At 47.5% G+C, this 27151-nt stretch overlaps 1 protein-coding gene across 4 annotated transcripts in view; it reads left to right on the top strand.

Annotated features, from left to right (window-relative positions):
• SYMPK (symplekin) overlaps positions 1-27151 on the top strand; it is a 767776-nt gene that overhangs the window by 333550 nt on the left and 407075 nt on the right. For all 4 annotated transcript variants that reach the window (XM_030217309.1, XM_030217308.1, XM_030217307.1 and 1 more), the window contains exon 13: positions 14331-14481. In XM_030217309.1, the coding sequence (XP_030073169.1) occupies positions 14331-14481 (151 nt within the window). The remainder of the gene's footprint in view (positions 1-14330; positions 14482-27151) is intronic.

Here is a 27151-nt window from a genome sequence, read left to right as displayed (position 1 = left end):
CATGGGATCTCAACGTCGTCCTCACCCAGCTGATGAAACCTCCTTTTGAGCCACTGAATTCCTGCCATCTGAAGTACTTGACCTGGAAGGTCATTTTCTTGGTGGCAGTTACTTCAGCTCGCAGAGTCAGTGAGCTGCAAGCCCTGGTAGCTCATGCTCCTTATACCAGTACTCCGCACTCACCCTAAGTTCCTGCCAAAAGTGGTGTCGGAGTTCCATCTTAACCAGTCAATTGTCTTGCCAACATTCTTTCCCAGACCACATACCCGCCCTGCTGAACGTCAGTTGCACACATTGGACTGCAAGCGAGCGTTTGCCTTCTATCTGGAGCGAACATAGCCCCACAGACAGTCCGCCCAATTGTTTATTTCTTTCGACCCCAATAGGAAAGGGGTCGCTGTCGGGAAACGCACCATCTCCAATTGGCTAGCAGATTGCATTTCCTTCACTTACGCCCAAACTGGGCTGACTCTTGAGGGTCATGTCACAGCTCATAGTGTTAGAGCCATGGCAGCGTCAGTGGCCCTCTTGAAGTCAGCCACTATTGAAGAGATTTGCAAGGCTGCGACGTGGTCATCTGTCCACACATTCACATCACATTACTGCCTCCAGCAGGATACCCGACGCGACAGTCGGTTTGGGCAGTTGGTGCTGCAGAATCTGTTTGGGGTTTGAATCCAACTCCACCCTCCAGGACCGGATTTTATTCTGTTCAGGCTGCACTCTGTTAGTTGTTCTTCGTAGGTCAATTTCTGTTATGCCCTTGCCGTTGCGAGGTTCAATTGACCTGGGTTCTTGTTTTGAGTGAGTCTGAGAGCTAGGGATACCCCAGTCGTGAGAACAAGCAGCCTGCTTGTCCTCGGAGAAAGTGAATGATACATCCCTGTAGCAGGTGTTCTCCGAGGACAGCAGGCTGATTGTTCTCACCTACCCTCCCTCCTCCCCTTTGAAGTTGTGGTTTTCCTCATTCCTTTGCTTGTCATTCAACTGAGCGGGAACAGTCGCGGTGGGCGTGCCCTGCGTGCGGGACTGCCCGCGAAGTTTTGTTCCGGTTGGTGGGGGCTGCCGTGGACGTCAACCCAGTCGTGAGAACAATCAGCCTGCTGTCCTCGGAGAACACCTGCTACAGGTATGTATCATTCGCTGTCCACTAGGTTCAGCATGTAGACTGGGGCGTCTGCATGGATAATTTTGTGTACAATCGTACATATCTTGAACGCAATGCGTTCTTTAAGTGGGAGCCAGTGCAGTTTCTCTTTTAGTGGTTTTTCACTTTCATATTTAGTTTTTCCAAATATGAGTCTGGCGGCAGTATTCTGGGCTGTTTGGAGTTTTTTGATAGTCTGTTCTTTGCAGCCCGCATATAGTGCGTTGCAGTAATCCAGATGGCTTATTACCATTGACTGTTCCAGGTTGCGGAAGACGTATCTCGGGAAGAATGGTTTTACTATTTTGAGTTTCCACATGGAACATCTTTTTCGTCGTGTTCTTCACGTGGGTATCGAGAGTGAGGTTTCGATCAATAGTAACTAAAAGAATTTTCAGGTTTTGTGAGACTGGAAGAGAGCACTATGGTGTGATTATGGTAGAGAGGTTTTTTGTGTTATGTTGGGAGGTGAGTACAAGACATTGTGTTTTTTCTGCGTTAAGTTTTAGTTGGAATGCATCTGCCCAGGTGTGCATGATTTGGAGGCTTTTGTTGATCTCGTTGGTGATTTCATTTAGATCATGTTTGAACGGGATGTAGATTGTGACATCGTCTGCATATATGTAAGGGTTGAGGTTTTGATTGGCTAGCAGTTTGGCTAACGGTATCATCATTAGGTTGAATAAGGTTGGTGATAGGGGGGATCCTTGGGGTACTCCACATTCGGGTGGCCATGGGGGTAATCTGTTCGCATTCATTGTTACTTGGTATGATCTTGTGGTTAGGAATCCTTTAAACCATTTGATTACTGTGCCTCCTACTCCGAAGTATTCTAGTATATGTAATAGTATTTCGAAGGCACTGGACATGTCGAATTGTAGGAGGAGTATGTTGTTACCAGTTGTGATTGCTTGTTTGAATGAGTCCATTGCGGCTACTAGAACAGTTTCTGTGCTGTGGTTTGTCCGAAATCCTATTGAGATTCGTGCAGGATTGAGTGTTTATTTAGGTATTCAGTGAGTTGTTTCATCACTATGCCTTCCATGAGTTTGGTTATGAGTGGGATAGATGCTACTGGGGGGTAGTTGGGTAAGTCCATTGTGTTCTTCTTAGCATCTTTCGGTAGCAGAGTTAGTAGGATGTTTTCTTTATCCGTGGAAAAGAGCCCGTTTTGAAGCCTGTGATTTACGTGGTTCGTGAGGTCTGTTTTGAATTGTTTGGGTGCGGATCTTATTAGGCTGTTAGAGCATATGTCTAATTTGCATTGTGATTTGGCGTATTTTCCGAGCCAATGTGAGATTTCCTTTGATGAGAGCTTGTCAAAGTTGGTCCATGATCGGTCTGCTGGGTAGTCCCCGGGTTTCGGGTCTAGACATTCAAGTATGTTCGCTATGGGTCCGTTCCCCCCTTTCTTCCAAAGGTGATTTTGTCAGTCCACATTAATCAGTGGAGCTCCCTTCCTTTCATGGGGAAGATTGTGGTGATCTGTTTTTGTTCCAGAGACTGTTGGATGTGCGCTGGATACCACTCCATTAGCTTAGGATCACTAATGAGTTTTGAAGGTTAGACAAGCTGTTTGTCCTTGTTATGATTGGGGTCAGAACCCCTCTCAAACTTACCTCTTTCCTGGGGGTCAGCTTCTTAGCTGGCTTGTTTCTTTTGTCTGTCCTGTCTGAGCTGGCTCTGTCTCTCTGTGCTGGCATCTTCCAGCAGCATGGCTCTAATTGTTTCACTGTACTGCACCTGTGTGTGTGTTGCCTGAGTTGCTCTACCTCTCTTTGAGGGTACTGGCTTCAAGTGCTTCACGGTTTTGCATTGGTGTGGGTTGGGCCTCTCTGGGTCAGTGTGCTGTTGCCTGGGGCTAGGGAGTGTGACATCATCAGGGAGGGCCTTGATAAGGAAGTGGTGTTGTTTCCTTCAGAGCCTTTGCAACGGTTGTGTTTGCTTTAGGTAGGGTGGTGCAGTGTGCACTTCTGACTTTGTGTCTAGTTTCCCTGCTTGCTTTTGCTAAGGGCCAGGTTAGTGTTAGTGCAGTGTGCACTGGTGACTGTGTGTTTAGCTTTCCTGCTTTTTCCTTGTGGCTCCCCTGTCTTCCCTTTTAGTGCTAGGAGCTCTTCTGGTTGCTTGCCAGAGTAGTGCTTGGGAAGCACCTTGTTAGTTGTATCTAGCTTGCTAGAGCAGTGCTTAGGTAGCTGGTTAGTTCTGTGTTTAGCTTATTAGTGTAAAGCTCTGCTTGTAGCTTGGTGCTAAGTAGCACCTGTGTTAGCTTTGTGTTTAGTTCCCTGCTCTGTTAGTTTAGGGCTTAGGAAGTCCCTTTCTTGAGCAGGGATTAGGAGCTCCTGTTTAGTATAGGGCTTAGGAAGTCCTTTTGTCAGTTTACTGTTAGGAACACTCCTGCTGGTTTAGGACTTGGGAGCATGTAGATCAGTTTAGGTTTAGGAGTACTTCTGTTTCCAGTCCTGGTCCCTGTGTCATCCGGTATCCAGTAAGTCCTGCCGGCTACTCGAACCCAGGAGCTCAACTTCTGGGGGGCTTAGTAGCTAAGTGCAGGTGAAGCTGTACGGACCAGTCCAGTGTGCTCCAGTCCAGTGTGTTCCAGTCTGGTGCGCTCCAGTCCGGTGTGTGTTCCAGTCCTGTGTCCTCCAGTCCGGGGGATTCCAGTCCATGTATTCCGGTTCGCTGGGCAGTGCCTGCAGTCCCTGCCGGTGTGCTTGCCCAGTGTTGGTTGGTGGGTTTTGCCTGCTGCTGTCGCTCCTCGGCAGCAGCCCAAGGGCTCACGTTTGCTCCAGAGCCCGGCCCCGCGGGCTCTGAACCTGAGAACCTGACAGATTGCAAAGGCCATGAGCCCGGCAAGAACCCCCGCCCAGCTGGGTCCAGCTCCATCGTTGTTCTTGATCCTTCTATGACTCTTCGTCAGTATCGGAATAAACTGTTGTCTCATTCTGTTTTGAAGAAGACCCCTGAAGCGGCAGCTGAGAGAAAACGCGTCCGGTGGCTTGGAATCACTGAAAACCCAGTTTCAGATATGGACCCTTTCATCACGCTCTCAGAGTATCGCCGCAGCCTTGTCTTGAATCCAGCTTTGTGGGATACTCCTGAAGCTGTCGCTGAGAGGAGACGTCTTGGGAATTCCATGCTCTGGGCCCAGCAGGGGTCCAGTCCCGTTCAAGCAGCGCGCCCAGACAAGCCTCTGAATCCAGTCCGAGCAGCGCGTCCAGCCAAGCTTCAGAGTCCAGTCCGAGGGACGCTTCTGACCGAGCCTCCAAGTCCAGTCCAGAGGGCGCTTCGAACCGAGCCGCCTATCCCAGTTCAGGTGGCGCTTCCATTCGAGTCTCTGAGTCCAGTCCGAGGGATGCTTCTGACTGAGTCTCCGATTCCAGTCCAAGCAGCGCTTCAAGCCAAGTCTCTGCGTCCAGTTCAAGTGGCGCTTCAAACCAAGCCTCCTAGTACCAGTTTGGATCCCAGTTCCAACCCCATTTTTGATCTGGATCCGTTTCTGACACTCCAGGATTACCGGGTTGCACTTTTGTCTGATCCAGCCCTGAAGAATACTCCTGAAGCTGCAGCGGAAAGAAGGCGTGTCTCCTGGCTTGGGTTCGAAGAAAACCCAGTTTCTGCTATTGATCTCTCTACCAAGCTGTTCTTTTACCGCTTCCAACTCCTCTCGGATCCAACCCTATGGGATACTCCTGAAGCCCAAGCTGAAAGAAGGTGGCTTCCTGATTTTTCCCAACAAACTTCTGAGTCCAGCCTGAAGGGCTTTGTCTGCCAAGCTTCTGAGTCCACACTGAGTTCCAGCCCAGTGCCTGAGTCTGTTTTGAGTTCCAGTCAAGATGCTGAGTATGGATTGAGTTGCAGTCCCAGCCAGGATGCTGAGTCTACACTGAGTGATGAGTCCATGATGAATGCTGAGTCTGGATCGAGTTGTAGTTCCAGTCAAGATGCTGAGTCTGGATCGAGTTGCAGCATTGGCAGTCAAGATGCTGAGTCTGGATCGAGTTGCAGTTCCAGTCAAGATGCTGAGTCTGGATCGAGTTGCAGCATTGGCAGTCAAGATGCTGAGTCTGGATCGAGTTGCAGTTCCAGTCAAGATGCTGAGTCTGGATCGAGTTGCAGTTCCAGTCAAGATGCTGAGTCTGGATCGAGTTGTAGTTCCAGTCAAGATGCTGAGAGTTGTAGTTCCAGTCAAGATGCTGAATCTGGACCGAGTTGGAGTTCCAGTCAAGATGCTGAGTCTGGATCGAGTTGCAGCATTGGCAGTCAAGATGCTGAGTCTGGATTGAGTTGCGGTTCCAGTCAAGATGCTGAGTCTGGATCGAGTTGCAGTTCCAGTCAAGATGCTGAGTCTGGATCGAGTTGCAGTTCCAGTCAAGATGCTGAGAGTTGTAGTTCCAGTCAAGATGCTGAGTCTGGATCGAGTTGGAGTTCCAGTCAAGATGTTGAGTCTGGATCGAGTTGCAGTTCCAGTCAAGATGCGGAGTCTGGATCGAGTGGTAGTTCCAGTCAGGATGCTGAGAGTTGTAGTTCCAGTCAAGATGCTGAGTCTGGATCGAGTTGGAGTTCCAGTCAAGATGTTGAGTCTGGATCGAGTTGCTGTTCCAGTCAAGATGCGGAGTCTGGATCGAGTGGTAGTTCCAGTCAAGATGCTGAGTCTGGATCGAGTTGCAGTTCCAGTCAAGATGCTGAGTCTGGATCGAGTTGCAGTTCCAGTCAAGATGCTGAGTCTGGATCGAGTTGCAGTTCCAGTCAAGATGCTGAGTCTGGAGCGAGTTGTAGTTCCAGTCAAGATGCTGAGTCTGGATCAAGTTGCAGTCCCAGCCGGGATGCTGAGTCTACACCGAGTGATGAGTCCATGATGAGTGCTGAGTCTGCACTGAGTGTAGAGGCCAGCCGAGATACTGAGTCCACGATGAGTGCTGAGTCTGCACTGAGTACAGAGTCCAGCCGAGACAATGAGTGCTGAGTCTACACCGAGTGCAGAGCCCAGCCAAGATGACGAGTCCACGATGAGTGCTGAGTCTGCACCGAGTGCAGAGTTCAGCCGAGATGCCGAATCAGAATTGAGTTACAGTCCCGGGCAAGATGCAGAGTCCGGGTCAAGTTACAGTCGTCCCGGCCAAGATGCAGAGTCCGGGTCAAGTTACAGTCGTCCCGGCCAAGATGCTGAGTCCGGTGAGAGTTGCCGTCCCGGCCAAGATGCTGAGTCCGGGTCAAGTTGGAGTTCCAGTCCCAGGCAAGATGCTGAGTCTGGGTCAAGTTGCAGTCCCGGCCAAGATGCTGAGTCCGGGCCAAGTTGGAGTTCCAGGCAAGATGCTGAGTCCGGGTCAAGTTGCAACTCCGGTCAAGATGTTGAGTCCGGTGAGAGTTGGAGTTCCAGGCAAGATGCTGAGTCCGGGTCAAGTTGCAGTCCCAGCCAAGATGCTGAGTCCGGGTCAAGTTGGAGTTCCAGTCCCAGGCAAGATGCTGAGTCTGGGTCAGGTTGCAGTCCCGGTCAAGAGGCTGAGTCCGGGTCAAGTTGCAGTTCCGGCCAAGATGCTGAGTCCGGAGCGAGTTCCAGTGCCAGCCGAGATGCTGAGTCTATGCTGAGTACCAAGTTCAGCCAAGATGTTGAACTCCTTTTGAGTTCCAGCTCTAGCCAAGGGGCAAGGTCTAGTCTGAAGTCCAATTCGAGTTCCTGTCTGGCTTCAGATTCCAGGATGGGTGTGGGCTGTAGCCCAGTTCTGGCTGCTACAGTGGAGTGCCAGGAAGTCAAGGAAGTTGTGGACTCCTTCAGGAGATGGTTCCTGTTGAATAGAACTCCACTTGTTGCATCCAAGACTCTGATCCTGCCTAGCAGCCGTTCTAAAGAGCCTCGTGGCGGCCAAAGCCATTCTGGTTTCCTAGTTCCAGATGTACTTGTCATGTCCTGCCCAGCCGCCCAGATTTATGTTGTGAAACCCATTGGGAGATTTCATCACAGCTACCCATGGAGACCTAAATTGTCTTTTGAGACCTGGAGCTCCCGTGGGGACACGGGAGCCTTGAGGGGAAGGTGCTGTTATGATTGGGGTCAGAACCCCTCTCAAACTTACCTCTTTCCTGGGGGTCAGCTTCTTAGCTGGCTTGTTTCTTTTGTCTGTCCTGTCTGAGCTGGCTCTGTCTCTCTGTGCTGGCAGCTTCCAGCAGCATGGCTCTAATTGTTTCACTGTACTGCACCTGTGTGTGTGTTGCCTGAGTTGCTCTACCTCTCTTTGAGGGTACTGGCTTCAAGTGCTTCACGGTTTTGCATTGGTGTGGGTTGGGCCTCTCTGGGTCAGTGTGCTGTTGCCTGGGGCTAGGGAGTGTGACATCATCAGGGAGGGCCTTGATAAGGAAGTGGTGTTGTTTCCTTCAGAGCCTTTGCAACGGTTGTGTTTGCTTTAGGTAGGGTGGTGCAGTGTGCACTTCTGACTTTGTGTCTAGTTTCCCTGCTTGCTTTTGCTAAGGGCCAGGTTAGTGTTAGTGCAGTGTGCACTGGTGACTGTGTGTTTAGCTTTCTTGCTTTTCCCTCTTGGTTTTGGAAGCATTGCTGTGTGTAGGGCTTTGGAAGCTCTGTTGCTGATAGAAGTACTTCAGGGTTTGGTGTTGTTAGGAACACTGCAGAGTTTGCTGTTAGAAGTACTTCTGGTGTTTGTGCTATTGGGAGCATTGCAGTCTTTGCTGTTGGTGTTTGGTGCTTTAGAAGCAATTTTGGCTTATGTGTTAGCTTCACTGCTTTTTCCTTGTGGCTCCCCTGTCTTCCCTTTTAGTGCTAGGAGCTCTTCTGGTTGCTTGCCAGAGTAGTGCTTAGGAAGCACCTTGTTAGTTGTATCTAGCTTGCTAGAGCAGTGCTTAGGTAGCTGGTTAGTTCTGTGTTTAGCTTATTAGTGTAAAGCTCTGCTTGTAGCTTGGTGCTTAGTAGCACCTGTGTTAGCTTTGTGTTTAGTTCCCTGCTCTGTTAGTTTAGGGCTTAGGAAGTCCCTTTCTTGAGCAGGGATTAGGAGCTCCTGTTTAGTATAGGGCTTAGGAAGTCCTTTTGTCAGTTTACTGTTAGGAACACTCCTGCTGGTTTAGGACTTGGGAGCATGTAGATCAGTTTAGGTTTAGGAGTACTTCTGTTTCCAGTCCTGGTCCCTGTGTCATCCGGTATCCAGTAAGTCCTGCCGGCTACTCGAACCCAGGAGCTCAACTTCTGGGGGGCTTAGTAGCTAAGTGCAGGTGAAGCTGTACGGACCAGTCCAGTGTGCTCCAGTCCAGTGTGTTCCGGTCCAGTGTGTGCTCCAGTCCTGTGTCCTCCAGTCCGGGGGATTCCAGTCCATGTATTCCGGTTCGCTGGGCAGTGCCTGCAGTCCCTGCCGGTGTGCTTGCCCAGTGTTGGTTGGTGGGTTTTGCCTGCTGCTGTCGCTCCTCAGCAGCAGCCCAAGGGCTCACGTTTGCTCCAGAGCCCGGCCCCGCGGCCTCTGAACCTGAGAACCTGACAGTCCTCTTCAGTCAGAAGAAGCAGGGTTTAGTAGCCTCTAAACCCACAATTGAAAGGTGGTTACATTCTAGAAGGGAAACAAGCTCCTGCCACTTTATTTATTTATTCATTTTATTTATTGCATTTGTATCCCACATTATCCCACCTCTTTGCAGGCTCAATGTGGCTTACAATTCGTCATGGATGCTGGAGGTAGAAGAGAACATACAATTGGTTTTACAGAGGGTTTTGGGTTACATGGTGGTGAAATACATGATAGTTTTAAAGCAAAAGACATTAAAGAACATTCCTGGATATATTAGAGATAGTGCAGTTACACGTGTTGATCTTTGTGATATATTTTGTCAAAGAGATAAGTTTTCAGTAGTTTGCGGAAGTTGGTCAATTCATAGACCGTTTTCAGGTTGCATGGTAACGCGTTCCAGAACTGTGTGCTTGTATAAGAAAAGGTTGATGCATGCATTAATTTGTATTTCAAGCCTTTGCACTTGGGAGGATGAAGATTAAGGAATGTGCGAGAAGATTTTTTTTGCGTTTCCGGGTGGTAGTTCTATTAGGTCTGACATATATGCTAGGGCATCACCATGGATGATTTTATGGACAAGGGTACAAAGTTTGAACGTGATGCATTCTTTGAGTGGGAGCCAGTGTAGTTTTTCACATAGGGGTTTTGTGCTTTCGTATTTTGGTTTGCCGAATATTAGTCTGGCTGCCGTGTTCTGGGCTGTCTGGAGTTTTTTAAGTATTTGCTCTTTGCAGCCGGCGTAAAGTGAGTTACAGTAGTCCAGATGACTAAGTACCAATGATTGTACCAGGTTGTGGAAGACACTCCGTGGAAAAAATGGTCTGATTCTTTTTAGTTTCCACATTGAATGAAACATCTTTTTAGTTATGTTTTTTGCGTGATTCTCAAGTGTTAGGTGTCGGTTGATGGTGACTCCAAGAATTTTTAGGGTATCCGAAACTGGTAGACTTAGTTTAGGTGTGTTGATGGTGGTGAATTCATTCTTGTTGTATTGTGAGGTGAGTACTAGGCATTGGGTTTTTTCTGCGTTGTTTCAGTTGAAATGCGCCTGCCCAGGAGTTCATAACATGTAGGCTTTGGTTGATTTCATTGGAGATTTTTCTTACATCTTGTTTGATAAAAATCGTTACATCATCAGCATATATATATGGGTTTAGATTCTGATTCGATAGTAGTTTAGCCAAGGGTGTCATCATTAGGTTGAATATGGTTGGTGAGAGGGGGGATCCCTGTGGAACTCTGCATTCAGGTGTCCATGTAGCTGATGTAGTCGAATTTGTTGTCACTTGATATGAGCGAGTGGTTAGGAACCCCTTAAACCAATTGAGAACGTTGCCTCCGAGTCCGAAGTATTCGAGGATGTGTAATAAGATTCCATGGTCGACCATGTCAAATACGCTTGACATGTTGAATTGTAACAGTAGTATGTTGTTGCCGTTTGCTATCAGTTGTTTGAATTTGGTCATGAGCATAACCAGTACGGTTTCAGTACTGTGATTAGAGCAAAATCCTGACTGAGAATCGTGTAGTAGTGAGAACTTGTATAGATATTCTGTGAGTTGTTTGGCCACCACACCTTCTGTTATTTTGGTAATTAAGGGAATGGATGCTACTGGTCTATAGTTCGTTAGTTCATTAGCATTTTTCTTTGCGTCCTTGGGAATGGGGGTGAGTAGGATGTTACCTTTCTCCCATGGGAAGAGTCCATTTTGTAACATAAAGTTCATATGATTTGTTAGGTCCGTTATAAAGTGTTGAGGGGCTGACTTTATGAGGTTGTTTGGGCATATATCTAGTTTGCAGTGAGATTTGGCGAATTTTTTAAGTGTTTGTGAAACAAGGTCTTCTGGTAGTATAGTAAATTCAGTCCAGATCCTGTCTGCTGGGTAAACTCCAAGGTCTGGTTCTAGGCACTCTAGGAGTTTAGTGTATTCGATTGGGCTGACAGGTATTTTGATTCGCAGTTGTATGATTTTCTCCTTAAAGTATTTCGCCAAGTCGTCAGCTCCTGGTGTGTCTTTGTTGTTGTTAGTGACTGGAGTGGTATCTTATAATTTATTCACGAGTTGGAAGAGTTTGTGTTTGTCTTTGTAATTTGGTCCGACTTCAGTTTTGTAGTATTGTCTTTTGGTTTGTCTTATGGTATATTTATATTTCCTTCGGAGTTGCTTCCAAGCGTTAAGAGCGGGATCGTCTTTCTTTTTGTTCCACGCACGTTCTAGTTTCCTGACTTGTGTTTTGATTTTTTTCAGTTCTTCGTTGAACCATGGTGTTGAGTTCTTTCTGTGCGAGGTTCTGGTTTGGATTGGAGCAATGTTGTCTAGTATTGATTTGCATCTATTGTCCCATTGTGACAGGAATTGGATTGTGTCTGTCTTTATTGTCCATCCGTCAGTGTAGATCTGTTGCCAGAATATAACCGGATCGATTTTTCCTCTTGTGGTGTAAGTTCTTGGTGGTTGTTTGTTAGGTATGTCTTTCATTCTCCATTGGAGGGTGATATGTGCTTTGTAATGGTCTGACCACAGTATAGGTGACCATTTAGTGTTAGTTAATATAAAGTTTGCGTCATGGTCAAATTTGTGTGTTATTGATGTCTAACGTGTATCCTTTTTTGTGTGTTGGTTGCGTGTTTGGACCTTGTAGATCCCATAATTGTAGGAACTCTTTGAAGTCTTGGGTGCTTGTTGTGGTGAGATCTTCCAGGTGTAGGTTAATATCTCCTATTATGATGAGGTTAGAGGAAGAGATACAAGTGTTCGAGATAAAGTCCATAAAGTGTGTTTGGCTATCTCGCCAGTTGCCTGGTGGTCTGTAGAGTATAACTGCGTTAAGGTGTTCCTGCAAATTTGGGTGGCTGATTCTTATGGAGGCAATTTCGAGTTGTGGCAGTATGGATTCAGCTGTGTTTATGATGTTGAACTCAGCTTTGTATATTATGGCTATGCCTCCTCCTCTTTTCCTGTTTCTTGTCCAGTGTGTAATTTTGTATCCTGGTGGGCATAATTCTAGGATTATAGGATCTTGAAGGTTGTGGACCCAGGTTTCAGTGATAAATAGGAAGTCAAGGTTGTTGGCAGTGATCCAGTCTATTATGGTCTCTGTTTTGGTTACTACTGATCTGGCGTTTACGTATCCCATTTGGATTGAGTGGTAAGGTTCACATCGGGATGCTGATGTCTTAATTTTTATTAGTTGCCTGTTTTCCTGGTGTCTAGTTTTGTTATGTCTTTTCTTCCCTTTCTGTTGGTTATTTCCATATATATTATTTTTTCCTTTTAGTTGATTGTTGTTCTTTTGTTCTGGTGGGTTATGCATGAATTGTCTGTAGGATGCGTGTGTAGTAGGCAAATTCGTGTTTGTGTTAGGAATGGTCCAAATAAGGGGGAGGAAGTAGATTATCATAATTAGTTTGTTAGTGTTCATGTTGGCTGTTGTACTGAGGTCCGTAGTATGTATTTAAAATTAAATAGCAGGTAGCAGTTCGTGTTTCCTTATGGTATTATTAGATGTCTGACAGGTTAATTATAAAGTACTTAAAAGTAGCATTTAAAAGTAGGCATTTAAGAACGTTTGGAAGCAAAGCAAATTGAAAGGTTTTAGCATGTGTTTAAAGGTAACAATTAAAGCATTTTTGTTGGCATTAAACATTTAAGTGAAGTAGGTCATTTATAATGCAAGGCACTATAGGCATTTATAAGCAAGGCACTAAAAGCAAAGCAAAGCAATCGGAAAACCTTGAGGTGCATTTGAGAGTAGCAGTGCGGCTGAAACATTTAGGTTGGCTCGGTTCTTAGGGTCTCTTACTACAATATTTTCATAAACACAGTGGTAGTTTGATTTGAGTGTCTATACATGGAATTTATCAAAAGAGTTTTTGCTATAGTGTTTCAACAAGCAAACAAAGAGTTAACCTGTGCAGGCAGAGAGGTCTGGAGCTGCATTCCACCAACTGCTTTCTTGTAGTCTGGTCCCCTGGTACTTCCGATGTGCTTGGATGACCTGCAGTCCGATACTCTGGTGTGTGCTTGGGTGTATTGCCTTTTTCTCTTACTGCTATTCTGCACGGTCGGCGGCTGATTTCCCTGTCGTTTCTGTCTTCCTGGCGCAGCGAGATTTCGGAGGTCTCTCCGATGTGCTGGGCCCAGGTCGCAGGAGCACAGCCTCGTGGTGGGCCTTCGTTGGGCGGTCTTGGGCTTGTTTCGATCGTCGGTCCCCAGCCGCTCTCCTCTCCCTCCTCTCTGTAGTCGAATGGCAGGATGGGGTCTGGGTATTGATTCGGGGCCGCGTCTCGGTCGGCCGTCGCAGCGCGAGTCGCCAAGCGGCTGAGTGGTGATCTTGTGGGAGAGGCCTCGTTCGCGGATTCCAGCAGGATCAGTCACGATCTCGGCCTCTGGGTTTCTCCCCAGGTGCCCTCGCTCCACGCCTCCCAGTAGTGCGATCCTTTGAGAGGAGGTTTTCCACCTCCTCGTTTGTGACAGGTCGCTCTGACCGTAGTCTCCTGGCGACCTGGTTCTCGGTCTCGGCCTTGTTGTTATTCCCGGCGGTCCGCGCTCGGCGCTCAATCCCGTCTCTCTTCTCCGGCAACTCCCGCTCGGTGCTCTCTTGAGATGTAATCCTTTTGTGAGGAGATATTCCACCTCCTCGTATATCGTGGGGCTGCTCTGATCGCGATTTTCGACAGATCCCAGCGATCTTCAGCAGAGCTCGCCGCTCGGTATCCGATCAGGTCGCCAGTCTACAAGTGGTAACTTGGTTGGCCCTTTACACATCTCTGAAACATTACAGGGTAGATGTGGCAGTTCACTCAGACATGGTGTTCGGCACATTGGTTCTGCAGACGATAGTATCGGATGTCCACCCTGTTCAGGGATTGCTTTTGGACATCCCACAATTTCTGGAATAATGGGAAAGGACAATAGGAAGTGCAAATTATGTCTTACCTGATAATTTTCTTTCTATTAGTCCTTCACACTATTCCAGAAGCCCTTCCATTGATTTTGGCATAGCTGACTTTTGGAAGACATGGTTTTTCCTGCTACGCTGCCACTGTCGTGCTTTGCGATAGGGTTTCTGTTCTCCTGGCTTTTTTCAGTTGTATTGTTGGGGCAGTTTGGTTGGTTTAAGGTGGATTGTTTCAGTCTTGATATTGTTCTCTTTCTTGAACTTTTCTTGTCTACGTAAATACTGAAGGGCTATGGTGCCTTACTGGGCTTATATGTTATAGCTCACTTTAGTGTTATCTATCTCCACCTGCTGATCGATGGACATAACTATCCCAGAAGTTCTGGAATAGTTTGAAGGACTAATGGAAAGAAAATCATCAGGTAAGACACAATTTCTCCTTGTTCAGAATGAACACAATTTATGACTGCTCTTTTTTTGTCTCCTACTTAGTTTTTTTTAACACAGTCGCTTTAGGGCCTGTACCAAGGGTGCTAGATTTATTAGTCAGTGTGTCAAACACCTTACTAAAATGCAAGTACACCAAATCTAATGTTCTTCTCTGATCTAGATCTTGTATCACTCAGTGAAAGAAATTGATCAGATTTGTCTGACAAGATCTGCCTTTCATACACAAGCTCAGGTCTTGGTGCAAGAGTGATGGTTGTGGTTTATTTCAAGATTCTTGCAGTGTAGTTGTCTTTCTGTGAGCTGATTTCTTCTCTTATGATTGACAGGCTGGCTGGCACAGGAATCCGTAAAAAGATATTCCGGCTGAATGATGTAATTAAGGCACTCACAGATGTGCAGGTTGACAACTTAAAGCTTAGTGCTGTAAGACGGATCCTGCGTTCTGAGAGAGCTGTGGCCTGCAGTGGGGCAGCACAGGTACTTTCTTTTAGGGTCAGCTTCCCCAAATTGATGAATTTTCCACATAACCAAATAGTGTGATCTCAATCTCACAAATTTTACTGCTGATCTTCAACTTAATATGTGCACAAGCCAAAGTGAATTTCCTCCTACAGTGTGTATGTCATTGACATATTGTGTAGGTATGACTACTTTCCACTTGCTTCATGTATAGTGAAAATGCACCACAAAGCATAGGATGTGCTGCAGGATTACATTAGTAAATATTGTCCCTGTTGCCTTGTTACCTTTAACTCAGGATGTAACATGAAACATACTAAACTATGCTAGCTATCGTTAGGTGGAAAGAAGGTAGAGCTGTTAGAGCTAAAAGAATATCTTTCTTGAAATGAAAGGATGACATAATTACATAAGAACTTAAGAATAGCCATACTGGGTCAGACCAAAGGTCCAACCCAGTATCCTGTTTCCAACAGTGGCAAATCCAGGTCATAAGTACTTGGCAACATTCCATGCTACAGATTTCAGGGCAAGCAGTGGCTTCCCCATGTCTTTCTCAATAGCAAACTATGGACTTTTCCTCCATATACTTTAACTGCTGTTACCACATCCTCTGGCAACGAGTTCCAGAGCTTAACTATTTATTGAGTGAAAAAATATTTCCTCCTGTTTGTTTTAAAAGTATTTCTATGTAATTTCATTGAGTGTCCTCTAGTCTTTGTACTTTTTGGAGTAAAAACTTGATTCACTTCTACTTATTCTACACCACTCAGGATTGTGTAGACCTCAATAATATCCCACCTCAGCCTTCTCTTTTCCAAGCTGAAGCACCCATATGAGAGAAGTTCCATCCCCTTTTCATTTTGGTCGCTCTTCTTTAAACCTGAGATATGGCGACCAGAATGAATGCAATACTAAGGTGAGTTTGCACTATGGAGCGATACAGCCTTTTCTCATATGAGAGGTTCAGGTTCTGTGTGCATCATTAATGGAGGAGAGAAAGGGATCAAGATTAAGCAGATCCTACTCTTTCCCTTTCTCAGATCATGGCAGTATAGATCGGGTTTAGTTAGAGTCAGGCTTAGGGTTGTTTACTCCATGTTTCTGTGAGAAATGTTACGTTTTGAATTGATTCTGAGGCTATTGCACTCCTTCCAGGTTTCGCTTGGTCTCCATGGTAATCCTGCACCCTCTGTGCTGCCCTGGTGGTATTTGCTCTGTTTACATTAAGCTAGTTTTATTCAGGAAGGTGACTGACCTTTTATCCTGCAGGTTATATGTTCAAGGCTGGTTTGTCCATCCTGTTGGAAGCTGTGGACAGCTATGTTTTCAATGGGGCATATTTTATTGCATTCTTTCTTACTGCTTGCCTGGCTAAGCAGTTCTTGCATGACTGGAACAGTTATCAGTACTCTCCTGTACTAAAGATTGCTCTTCTCTCTCTTTTTGTACACTGATACTGGCCACACTTTTGTATTCTAGCCCCAGCCACGCCGGTATCTGTAGCATTCCCGGTACCTCTAGTTGCTTCCTTGGCATTTTTGCACCTTTTCAGGGTATGGGGCATCTAGCGTTTCATGAGGAGTGGACCAGGAACTACTTTAGTATAGAGGTAGCTTAATGGTTGTTGCAGCCAGCTGATGCAGCCTGCTATATTCTTGCCATTTGAAGTGACTGATCTAGAAGGTTTTCATTTTGATGGTGGTCACTTCAGCCTGCAGGGTCCTTGAGCTCTAGTAGCTGATCCACCTTACACAAGATTCCATCATAACAGAATAGTTCTTCTCACATCCTAAGTTCCTTCCTAAGGTGGTGTCAGAATTGTTCTGCCAGCATTCTTTCCAAAACCTCATGCCTCCCCTGGTGAAAGCACGCTGCACCCTTGGAGTGCAACAGTGCCTTGATTTTTTTGATCCCTCAGGATTGGGGCTGTCATTGGCAGACATATACTGTCCAATTGGCTAGAAAATTGCACCTCTTTCACTTATGTCCAGGCTGGGCTGATTCTAGAGGGTCATGTTACAGCTCACAATGTTAGAGCCATGGCTGTCAGTTGCCCATCTGAGATTAACCTCTGTAGAGTAGATTTGCAATATGGTTATCCATCCACACACACATTCATATCCCACTTCTGTGCAGAACAAGATTCCTGGCACAACAGCCAGTTTGGTCAGACAGTCCTTCAGAATTTATTTAGGATCTAGAATCAAACTTCTTCTCCCTGGGTCCTTTATATTTCTGTTCCAGGCTGTTTAAAAAGAAAAATCATAATAAAAGCACTGAAAAAAAAAGTTCAGGGTCCTTGTCTGTTATAGGCCCCCTTTTTAAAATGTCAAACAACCTGGTAGCTAGGGATTCCCACATGTGAGAATAGGTTATCCCACTTGTCTTCGGAGAAAGCGAAGTTACTCGCCTATAACAGGTGTTCTCTGAGGCAAGCAGGACACATAGTCTTACATACCCGCCCACCTCCCCTAGGAGTTGTATTCAGCTATTATATTAGACTGTGTGGTGTTGGCGGATGAGAAGGCACGCACATGCATGGTGAATGCTGCCAAAAGCTTCTGGAATAAGCGAACGTTGGGGAGCGTCTCTGCTCTGGGGTTCTCTCAGATGACATCACTCATATGAGAATGTGTCCTGCTGTCATTGGAGACCTTCACTCTGCCTCATTTCATTCTCCCCCTCCCCCCCCCCCCAATAAAATATGTTTACAATAAAGGTTATTGACATACTAAGAAATTGCCCACAAGGGATGTATGCTCATGATTAACTCACTCCAATGTTGATGTAACCTAAAACGAGTATATAGACCGATATCACACTAAAAAAAAAGAAAAAAGGGGGGCGAGGAATTTTAAGAAATTGTGTACACTGTGATAATAGTTTCACCGAGTACAAGCAGGCTGCTTGTTCTCACATATGGGTGACGTCCACGGCAGCCCCAGGTCCGGAAAATCTTCCTAGCAACAAAAGTTGCTAAAGCCTTCGAGTGTGCAGGTGCGCGTCCATCTTCCCGCCTGTTGCGCGAGAGTCCCACTTCAGTCTTCTTTTTTCCGCGGTTCTGTGCCCCAGAAAAGAAGAGCCTTCGTCATAGCTGGCTTTTTGCCGTTTTTTTTCTTCTCCGTTTGTGCTCGTGAACGAGCTGTTCCGTTTTTTTCTTTTAAAAAAAAGTTTTTCTCTTAGTTTTCTTTAGTTTTTGCCCTCAAGTTTCCTTTCGTCATCGTGTGCAGCCATTCTGGCCGCCTGTATGGGTTTTCTCCCTTTTTTGTGCCTTTCCTTTGTCACCATCGCGAATTTTGATTTCACCACCTCCACTATTTTTCCGTCAATGACATCGAGGCTCGCCAGCGGCTTCAAGAAGTGCACTTGGTGCAACCGGGCAATCTCAGGCACCGATCCTCACACGTGGTGTATTCAGTGCCTTAGGCCCGACCATCACCCAGACGCATGTAAGTTGTGTCTTAGCCTTAAAAAGCGGACACAAGCATCGAGACAAGCTCAACAGGAACGCCTGTTTGGAGATTTGCCCGGTACTTCGGCGTCGGAGGTGTCTATGTCGGAACCGGAGAGTGCATCGACCTCGGGAGCGCAGGTAACGGCTGTCCAGAGACCATCACATGCTGGCAGCAGTGAACCATCGAGTGGGTCTCCACCTGCCTTAAGGGCTCCTGCGGTAGAGGCCCATCGGGACTGACCCCTTTCGGATTCGACCCCGAGTGTCAGGTCCTCAGGTTCAGAGCCCGCGGGGCCGGGCTCTGGAGCAAACGTGAGCCCTTGGGCTGCTGACGAGGAGCGACAGCAGCAGGCAAAACCCACCAACCAACGCTGGGCAAGCACACCGACACCGGCAGGGACTGCAGGCACCACCCAGCGAGCCGGAACACACGGACTGGAACACTGGACTGGAATTCCCCGGACTGAAGGGCACAGGACTGGAACCCCGGACCGGAACACTGGACGGGAATCCCCCGGACTGGAATACTGGGCTGGAATCCCCCGGACTGGAAGACACAGGACTGGAGCACACCGGACTGGTCCACACAGCTTCACCTGCACTTAGCTACTAAGCCCCCAAGGAGTTGAGCTCCTGGGTTCGAGTAGCTGGCAGGACTTACTGGACGACACAGGGACCAGGACTAGAACAAGCTGTAACTGAAGTGCACCTAACTCCTAAAGTGACCAAAAGTGTTCCTAAGCCCAGCACCAACAGAAAAGCTCCTAAGCCCTCCACTAACAGCAGTGCCCCTAACAGAAACTAACAGGGGTGCCCCTATGCCCTACACTAACAGAAGTGCAGGGAAGCCACAAAGGAAAAGGAAGGGAAGACAAATGCCAGACCTAACACTGGTGCTTCCTAAGCACCAAGCTGCAGCAGCTAAACACGGGTTCTCACCCCGGTGCTTCCTAAGCACCAAGCTACAGCAGCTAAACACAGGTTACGAGGAAAAGCGGGGAAAGCACAAGGAAACAAGCAGGAAAGCCAAATACCCAAACAACAAAAGGTGCTTCCTAAACACTTACTAACAAGGGTGCTCCCAGCACCAAACTCCAGCACTGCACTGACAGCAGTGCTACACACCGTAGCAAAAGGGAAAGCAGAGGAGCCAAAGGGAAAAACAGGGAAGTCAAACACACAAGACACAAGTGCACACTGACTGCACTAAACTAACCTGGACCTAAAGCAAGTAGCCAGAAGCAAACGTTGCGAAGGCCCTGAAGGAAAGAACCCACTTCCTTATCAAGGCCCTCCCAGATGATGTCACTCTCCCTAGAGCCAGGCAGAACACATTCAAACCCCGAGAGGCCCAACCCACATCAATGCAGCACCAAGAAGCTCTTGAAGCCAGTACACCCAGGCAGAGGTAGAGCAACTCAGACCACACACACAGCTGCAGTGAAGCGAGACAATTAACCTCATGCTGCTGGAAGCTGCCAGCACAGAGAGACAGAGCCAGCTCAGAAAGGACAGAGAAAAGAAACAGAAACCAGCTAAGAAGCTGACCCCCAGGAAAGAGGTAAGTTTGAGAGGGGTTCTGACCCCAATCATAACACCGAGGAGGCGTGTGGATTCCACGTCCTCGTCGGTACCGAGGGGTACCGGTGACGTGCCTCTAGCGAAGGCAAAGAAGCACCGTCATCGGTCCCCTTCTCGTCACGGTACCGAGAGCTCCGAGGTAATCGGCACTCGTGAAGCGTCGACACCAGGAGGACCGCGCACCCTCCATACAAGAGGTGTCGATGCACTGGTCTCCGGACAGCCCAGTACCGCCTCCGCCTCCTCGACAGATTCTGGCTTTGACTCCTGTACCGACTCCACAGCTTTTCTCGACAGACACTCTTGACGAGCGCCTCCAAGCCATTCTTCCATGGATCCTGGAAGGGCTGCTGCGACCGTTGTTCCGGTACCAGGGGTGCTTGCGCCTACGGTACCGCCGATAGATGTGACGGCTGGCTCCCCTCCTGTGGTGAGGCCCTCGACCACGGCTACACCCTGAGTTGACTCGACGTCGATGGAGGGAGCTTCATCGTCGCCGGCACTGGAGTCAACTTCTCGGCATCGCCATCGAGGACATAGCTCCTCGGCGTCGAGACGGGCTCGGCTTCGGACTGCAGTCAGAGAACTCCTGTCCGATACCAAAGGAGAGGCCTTGTCGGAGGCAGAGGAAGACCCAAGATATTTCTCTTCTGAGGAGTCTTGTGGCCTTCCTTCTGACCCTACTCCTTCACCTGAGAGAAAGCTTTCTCCTCCCGAGAGTTTGTCTTTCTCGTCCTTTGTCCGTGAAATGTCTACGGCCATTCCCTTCCCTGTGGTAACTGAGGATGAGCCCAGGGCTGAGATGTTCGAGGTCCTGGACTATCCTTCGCCACCTAAGGAGTCAGGCTCTGTTCCTCTACATAATGTCCTGAAATAGACACTGTTAAGGAACTGGATGAGACCACTATCTAACACCACCATTCCTAAGAAGGTTGAGTCCCAGTATAGGATCCACGGGGACCCGGAGTTGATGAAGGTCCAGTTGCCTCATGACTCGGGGGTTGTGGATTCTGCTCCCAAGAGAGCCAAAAGTATGAGAGATTTCGCTTCGGGGCCCCCGGGATGGGAGGCTTGAACTTTGGACTCTTTTGGAAGGAAGGTCTACCGGTCAGCTATGCTCATCTCCAAAATCCAGTCCTACCAGCTCTATACGAGCATTCACTTGCAGAATAATGTGAAGCAACTGGCGGACCTGGTCGATCAGCTCCCTTCGGAGAAGGCCAGGCATTTTCAGGAGGTGGTCAGGCAGCTGAAGGTGTGTCGTAAATTGTTGTCCAGGGGTACTTACGATTCTTTTGATGTGGCGTCCAGAGCCGCTGCTCAGGGTATAGTGATGCGCAGACTCTCATGGCTGCGTGCCTCTGACCTCGACAATCGAGTCCAGCAGTGGCTTGCAGATGTTCCTTGCCGGGGGGATAATATTTGCGGCGAGAAAGTTGAACAGGTGGTAGAGTAGCTCCACCAGCGGGAAACCGCATTCGACAAACTCTCCCACCGGGAGCCTTCAGCATCTACCTCATCAGGTAGACGGATTTACGGGGGAAGGAGGAATGCTCCCTATGCTTACAATAAGCGTAGATACAATCCACCTTCCCGCAATCCTGCTCAGGCTCAACCCCAGCGTGCTCGTTCACAATCAACAGTGTGCGCCTAGACAGGCCCCTGCAGCTCCTCAGCAAAAGCAAGGGACGGGCTTTTGACTGGCTCCAGGTGAGCATAGCCGCAATAAAAGTGTCCGTGCCAGACGATCTACCGGTCGGGGGGAGGTTAAAATTTTTTCATCAAAGGTGGCCTCTTGTAATCTCGGATCGGTGGGTTCTTCAAATAGTCCGTCGGGGATACTCCTTCAATTTGATCTCCAAACCTCCAAATTGCCCACCGGGAGCTCAGTCCTTCAGCTTCCAGCACAGGCAGGTCCTTGCAGAGGAACTCTCCGCTCTTCTCAGTGCCAATGCGATCGAGCCCGTGCCACCGGGGCAAGATGGGCTGGGATTCTATTCCAGGCAGTTCCTTGTGCAAAAGAAAACAGGGGGGATGCGTCCCATCCTAGACCTAAGGGCCCTGAACAGATATCTGATTCAAGAAAAGTTCAGGATGCTTTCCCTGGGCACCCTTCTTCCCATGATTCAGAAAAACGACTGGCTATGCTCCCTGGACTTAAAGGATGGTTATACTCACATCCCGATACTGCCAGCTCACAGACAGTATCTTCGATTCCATCTGGGAACACAGCACTTTCAGTATTGTGTGCTGCCCTTTGGGTTCACCTCTGCACCCCAGGTGTTCACCAAATGCCTGGCGGTGGTAGCACCGTCGCTGTGCAGGCTGGGAGTACATGTGTTCCCTTAGCTCGACGATTGGCTGGTGAAGAACACCTCGGAGGCAGGAGCTCTACAGTCCATGCAGATGTCTCTCAAACTCCTGGAGCTACTTGGGTTTGTTATAAATTACCCAAAGTCCCATCTCCTTCCAGTTCAACAACTAGACTTCATAGGAGCTCAGCTGGACTCTCAGACAGCTCGGGCATATCTTCCCGAGGAGAGGGCAGACAACCTTCTATCCCTGGTTTCCTTTACCAGAGCGTCTCAGCAGATCACAGCTCGGCAGATGTTGAGACTTCTGGGCCATATTTTTTATTTTTTTATTTTTTTTTGTTACATTTGTACCCCGCACTTTCCCACTCATGGCAGGCTCAGTGCAGCTTACATGGGGCAATGGAGGGTTAAGTGACTTGCCCAGAGTCACAAGAAGCTGCCTGTGCCTGAAGTGGGAATCGAACTCAGTTCCTCAGTTCCCCAGGACCAAAGTCCACCACCCTAACCACGAGGCCACTCCTCCACTACATGGAGTATACTATATGGCCTCCACAGTTCATGTGACTCCCATGGCACGCCTTCACATGAGATCTGCTCAGTGGACCTAGCTTCCCAGTGGTATCAAGCTGCGGGGGATCTAGAAGATGCAATCCTGTTGTCCACCGCTTTTCACAACTCCCTGATTTGATGGACAATTCAATCCAATTTGACCTTGGGACGTCCCCAAATTCCTCAGCCTCAAAAGTTGCTGACGAGAGATGCATCTCTCCTAGGGTGGGGAGCTCATGTAGATGGGCTCCACACTCAGGGAGCTTGGTCCCTTCAGGAATCAGGTCTTCAGATCAATCTCCTGGAGTTGCGAGCGATCTGGAACGCTCTAAAGGCTTTCAGAGATCGGCTGTCCACTCAAATTGTCCAAATTCAAACAGACAAGGTTGCCATGTACTATGTCAACAAGCAGGGGGGCACCGGATCTCGCCCCCTGTGTCGGGAAGCCGTCCAGATGTGACTTTGAGCCCGCCCTCATGGCATGTTTCTCCAGGCCACGTATCTGGCAGGTGTAAACAACAGTCTGGCCGACAGATTGAGCAGGATAATGCAACCTCACGAGTGGTCTCTCAACAGGGCGGTTGTCCGCAAGATCTTCCGAGCGTGGGGCACCCCCTCGGTGGATCTTTTTGCCACTCAGATCAATCACAAGGTCCCTCAGTTGTGTTCCAGACTTCAGGCCTACGACAGGCTAGCCTCGGATGCCTTTCTCCTACATTGGGGATCAGGCCTTCTGTATGCATATCCTCCCATACCTCTGGTGGGGAAGACTTTGCTGAAACTGAAGAAAAACCGCAGAACCATGATTCTGATTGCGCCCTTTTGGCCGCGTCAGATTTGGTTCCCTCTTCTTCTGGAGTTGTCCTCCTAAGAACCATGGAGATTGGAGTGTTTTCCAACCCTCATCACTCAGAACGAGGGGGTGCTTCTGCATCCCAACCTCCAGTCTCTGGCTCTCATGGCCTGGATGTTGAGGGTGTAGATTTCGCCTCCTTGGGTCTTTCTGAGGGTGTCTCCCGAGTCTTGCTTGCTTCCAGGAAAGATTCCACGAAGAGGTGTTACCTTTGCAGGATACACCAATTTTATATAAATCTACAAAAATGTAGAACAACTAACAGTGTTAATGCACATATTTAAAAGGAAAATTCGTCAGATTTAATAGTCTACAAATATAAGAGAGAATCCAAGGCTTTACCAAAGGAAGTTGGAACTTCAAACAAGGAAAATAAATCAAATAATTGAGTAGGCGGTTATCCTTTCTTAAACTATCCAGCATTATCTATTTTGTCATGCCTTCTTGTTGTCTTGCATCTAAGAAACTATTCAACTGTTCTGGCTCATAGAAATATATCTATTTTCTTTAAAAACAAACATTTGCAAGGGAATCTCAGTTGGAAAGAAGCGTTGATAGGTGTTACTCTTTTAAATGGAGAAGGTTTGCCGTCTGGTGTGACAGCAAGGCCCTAGTTCCTCGTTCTTGTCCTGCACAGACCCTCCTTGAGTACCTTCAGCACTTGTCAGAGTCTGGTCTTAAGACCAACTCCATAAGAGTTCATCTTAGTGCAGTTAGTGCTTTCCATTATCGTGTAGAGGTTAAGCCTCTCTACGGACAGCCTCTAGTTGTTCGTTTCATGAGAGGTTTGCTTTTGTCAAAGCCCCTTGTCAAACCTCCACCAGTGTCATGGGATCTCAACGTTGTCTTCACCCAGCTGATGAAACCTCCTTTTGAGCCACTGAATTCCTGCCATCTGAAGTACTTGACCTGGAAGGTCATTTTATTGGTGGCTGTTACTTCAGCTCAGAGGGTCAGTGAGCTTCAAGCCTTGGTAGCCCATGCTCCATGTACTAAATTTCATCAGAACAGAGTAGTCCTCCGTACTCACCCTAAGTTCTTGCCAAAGGTGGTGTCAGAGTTCCATCTGAACCAGTCAATTGTCTTGCCAACATTTTTCCCCATCCTCATACCTGCCCTGCTGAACGTCAGTTGCACACATTGGACTGCAAGAGAGCATTGGCCTTCTATGTGGAGCGGACAAGCCCCTTCAGACAGTCCGCCCAAATGTTTGTTTCTTTTGATCCCAACAGAAGGGGAGTGGCTGTCAGGAAACGCACCATTTCCAATTGGCTAGCAGATTGCATTTCCTTTGCTTACGCCCAAACTGGGCTGACTCTTGAGGGTCATGTCACGGCTCATAGTGTTGGAGCCATGGCAGCGTCAGTGGCCCACTTGAAGTCAGCCACCATTGAAGAGATTTGCAAGGCTGCGACATGGTCATCAGTCCACACATTCACATCTCATTACTGCCTTCAGCAGGATACCCGACGCGACAGTCGGTTTGGGCAGTTGGTGCTGCAGAATCTGTTCAGGGTTTAGAATCCAACTCCATCCCCATAGGCCCATTTTTATTCTGTTCCAGGCTGTACTCTCAGATGTTTCTTCGTAGGCCAATTTTTGTTATGTCCTCGCCGTTGCGAGGCCCAATTGACCCTGTTTGTTGTTTTGAGTGAGCCTGGCGGCTAGGGATACCCATATGTGAGGACAGCAGGCTGATTGTTCTCACCAACCCCCCTCCTCCCCTTTGGAGTTGTTCCTTTCTTTGGTTTTGCTTCATAAGTTGACGGAAGTGGGACTCTTGCGTGACGGGCGGGAAGACGGCCGCGCATGCGCGGTATGCGCACCCGCATGCTCAAAGGCTTTAGCAACTTTTGTTGCTAGGAAGATTTTCCAGACCTGGCGCTGCCGTGGATGTCACCCATATGTGATAACAATCAGCCTGCTGTCCTCGGAGAATACCTGCTACAGGTAAGTAACTTTACTTTATAGCAAGTCACCAGCGGCGAAAATAATAAGTGTCAATTTCTTCAAATAGATTAAATGGTGAACCTTGATGTAAAAATAAAAATTAGTCTGTGCCCTTAAAACCTTTGGTGCAAACAAATACAAGTACTAACCTTTAAATAAAATTGTCTACTGATTGTAGTAAACCCTCTTTTCCAGGGAATGCTCTGTTTATTTAAATAGCCGATGTTCCTACAGGAATAAAAATAATAATGATGTAAATATAATGCTAACCAATATATATATAAATCTTTGTGTCCATTGTGGAGGATATCTCAGAATGATATAGGCAATTATATATATAACCCCACCCCCCATAAATATGCGGCATATGCATATTGTTAACACTCATGCAGGCGCAATTATGTGCCTTTAAACCAAATATATACATTTCTTTTCCTTGAGGGAAGAAAATATGCTCATTATATACAGACAGTGCTTTTTTTGTAGGAAAAAAGGTAGCAGTACTCATTATGGGCAGGGTCACCATCTATGGCTCCACCCCTATGGTAGCCACACCCCTTATACCAGTGTGGCGCTTATAAGCAGTATCACTGAAAATACTATACCAGTATAGGAGAAAAAAAATAACTTGTGATTCTTTTTGATTATAAAAAATTTCTATAAGCTGTTAATAGCTCTAGTATACCCAGTGCAAAATAAGACAGCAGATATAAATTCTCAAATTAGAGTATTAATAGAACTAAAAAATGAACTTGCGGAGCTACTGTTAGAAATATGCAATCTGTCCCTAAAATCGAGTGTAGTACCGGAAGACTGGAGGGTAGCCAATGTTACTCCGATTTTTAAGAAGGGTTCCAGAGGAGATCCGGGAAATTATAGACCGGTGAGTCTGACGTCGGTGCCGGGCAAGATGGTGGAGGCTATTATTAAGAATAAAATTGCAGAGCATATACAAAAACATGGACTGATGAGACAAAGTCAGCACGGATTTAGTGAAGGGAAGTCTTGCCTCACCAATCTAATGCATTTTTTTGAGGGGGTAAGCAAACATGTGGACAATGGGGAGCCGGTTGATATTGTATATCTGGATTTTCAGAAGGCGTTTGACAAAGTGCCGCACGAAAGACTCCTGAAGAAATTGCAGAGTCATGGAATCGGAGGTAGGGTATTATTATGGATTAAGAACTGGTTGAAAGATAGGAAGCAGAGAGTAGGATTGCGTGGCCAGTATTCTCAGTGGAGGAGGGTAGTTAGTGGGGTCCCGCAGGGGTCTGTGCTGGGTCCGTTGCTTTTTAATGTATTTATAAATGACCTAGAGATGGGAATAACTAGTGAGGTAATTAAATTCGCCGATGACACGAAATTATTCAGGGTCGTCAAGTCGCAGGAGGAATGTGAACGATTACAGGAGGACCTTGCGAGACTGGGAGAATGGGCGTGCAAGTGGCAGATGAAGTTCAATGTTGACAAGTGCAAAGTGATGCATGTGGGTAAGAGGAACCCGAATTATAGCTACGTCTTGCAAGGTTCCGCGTTAGGAGTTACGGATCAAGAAAGGGATCTGGGTGTCGTCGTCGATGATACGCTGAAACCTTCTGCTCAGTGTGCTGCTGCGGCTAGGAAAGCGAATAGAATGTTGGGTGTTATTAGGAAGGGTATGGAGTCCAGGTGTGCGGATGTTATAATGCCGTTGTATCGCTCCATGGTGCGACCGCACCTGGAGTATTGTGTTCAGTACTGGTCTCCGTATCTCAAAAAAGATATAGTAGAATTGGAAAAGGTACAGCGAAGGGCGACGAAAATGATAGTGGGGATGGGACGACTTTCCTATGAAGAGAGGCTGAGAAGGCTAGGGCTTTTTAGCTTGGAGAAGAGACGGCTGAGGGGAGATATGATAGAAGTGTATAAAATAATGAGTGGAATGGATCGGGTGGATGTGAAGCGACTGTTCACGCTATCCAAAAATAATAGGACTAGAGGGCA

The sequence above is a fragment of the Microcaecilia unicolor genome, chromosome 11 (assembly GCF_901765095.1).
Source record: "Microcaecilia unicolor chromosome 11, aMicUni1.1, whole genome shotgun sequence".
In the NCBI taxonomy this organism is placed as follows: domain Eukaryota; kingdom Metazoa; phylum Chordata; class Amphibia; order Gymnophiona; family Siphonopidae; genus Microcaecilia; species Microcaecilia unicolor.
Note: the sequence above shows the minus strand (reverse complement) of the source record. Positions and strands in the feature narration are given on the sequence as shown.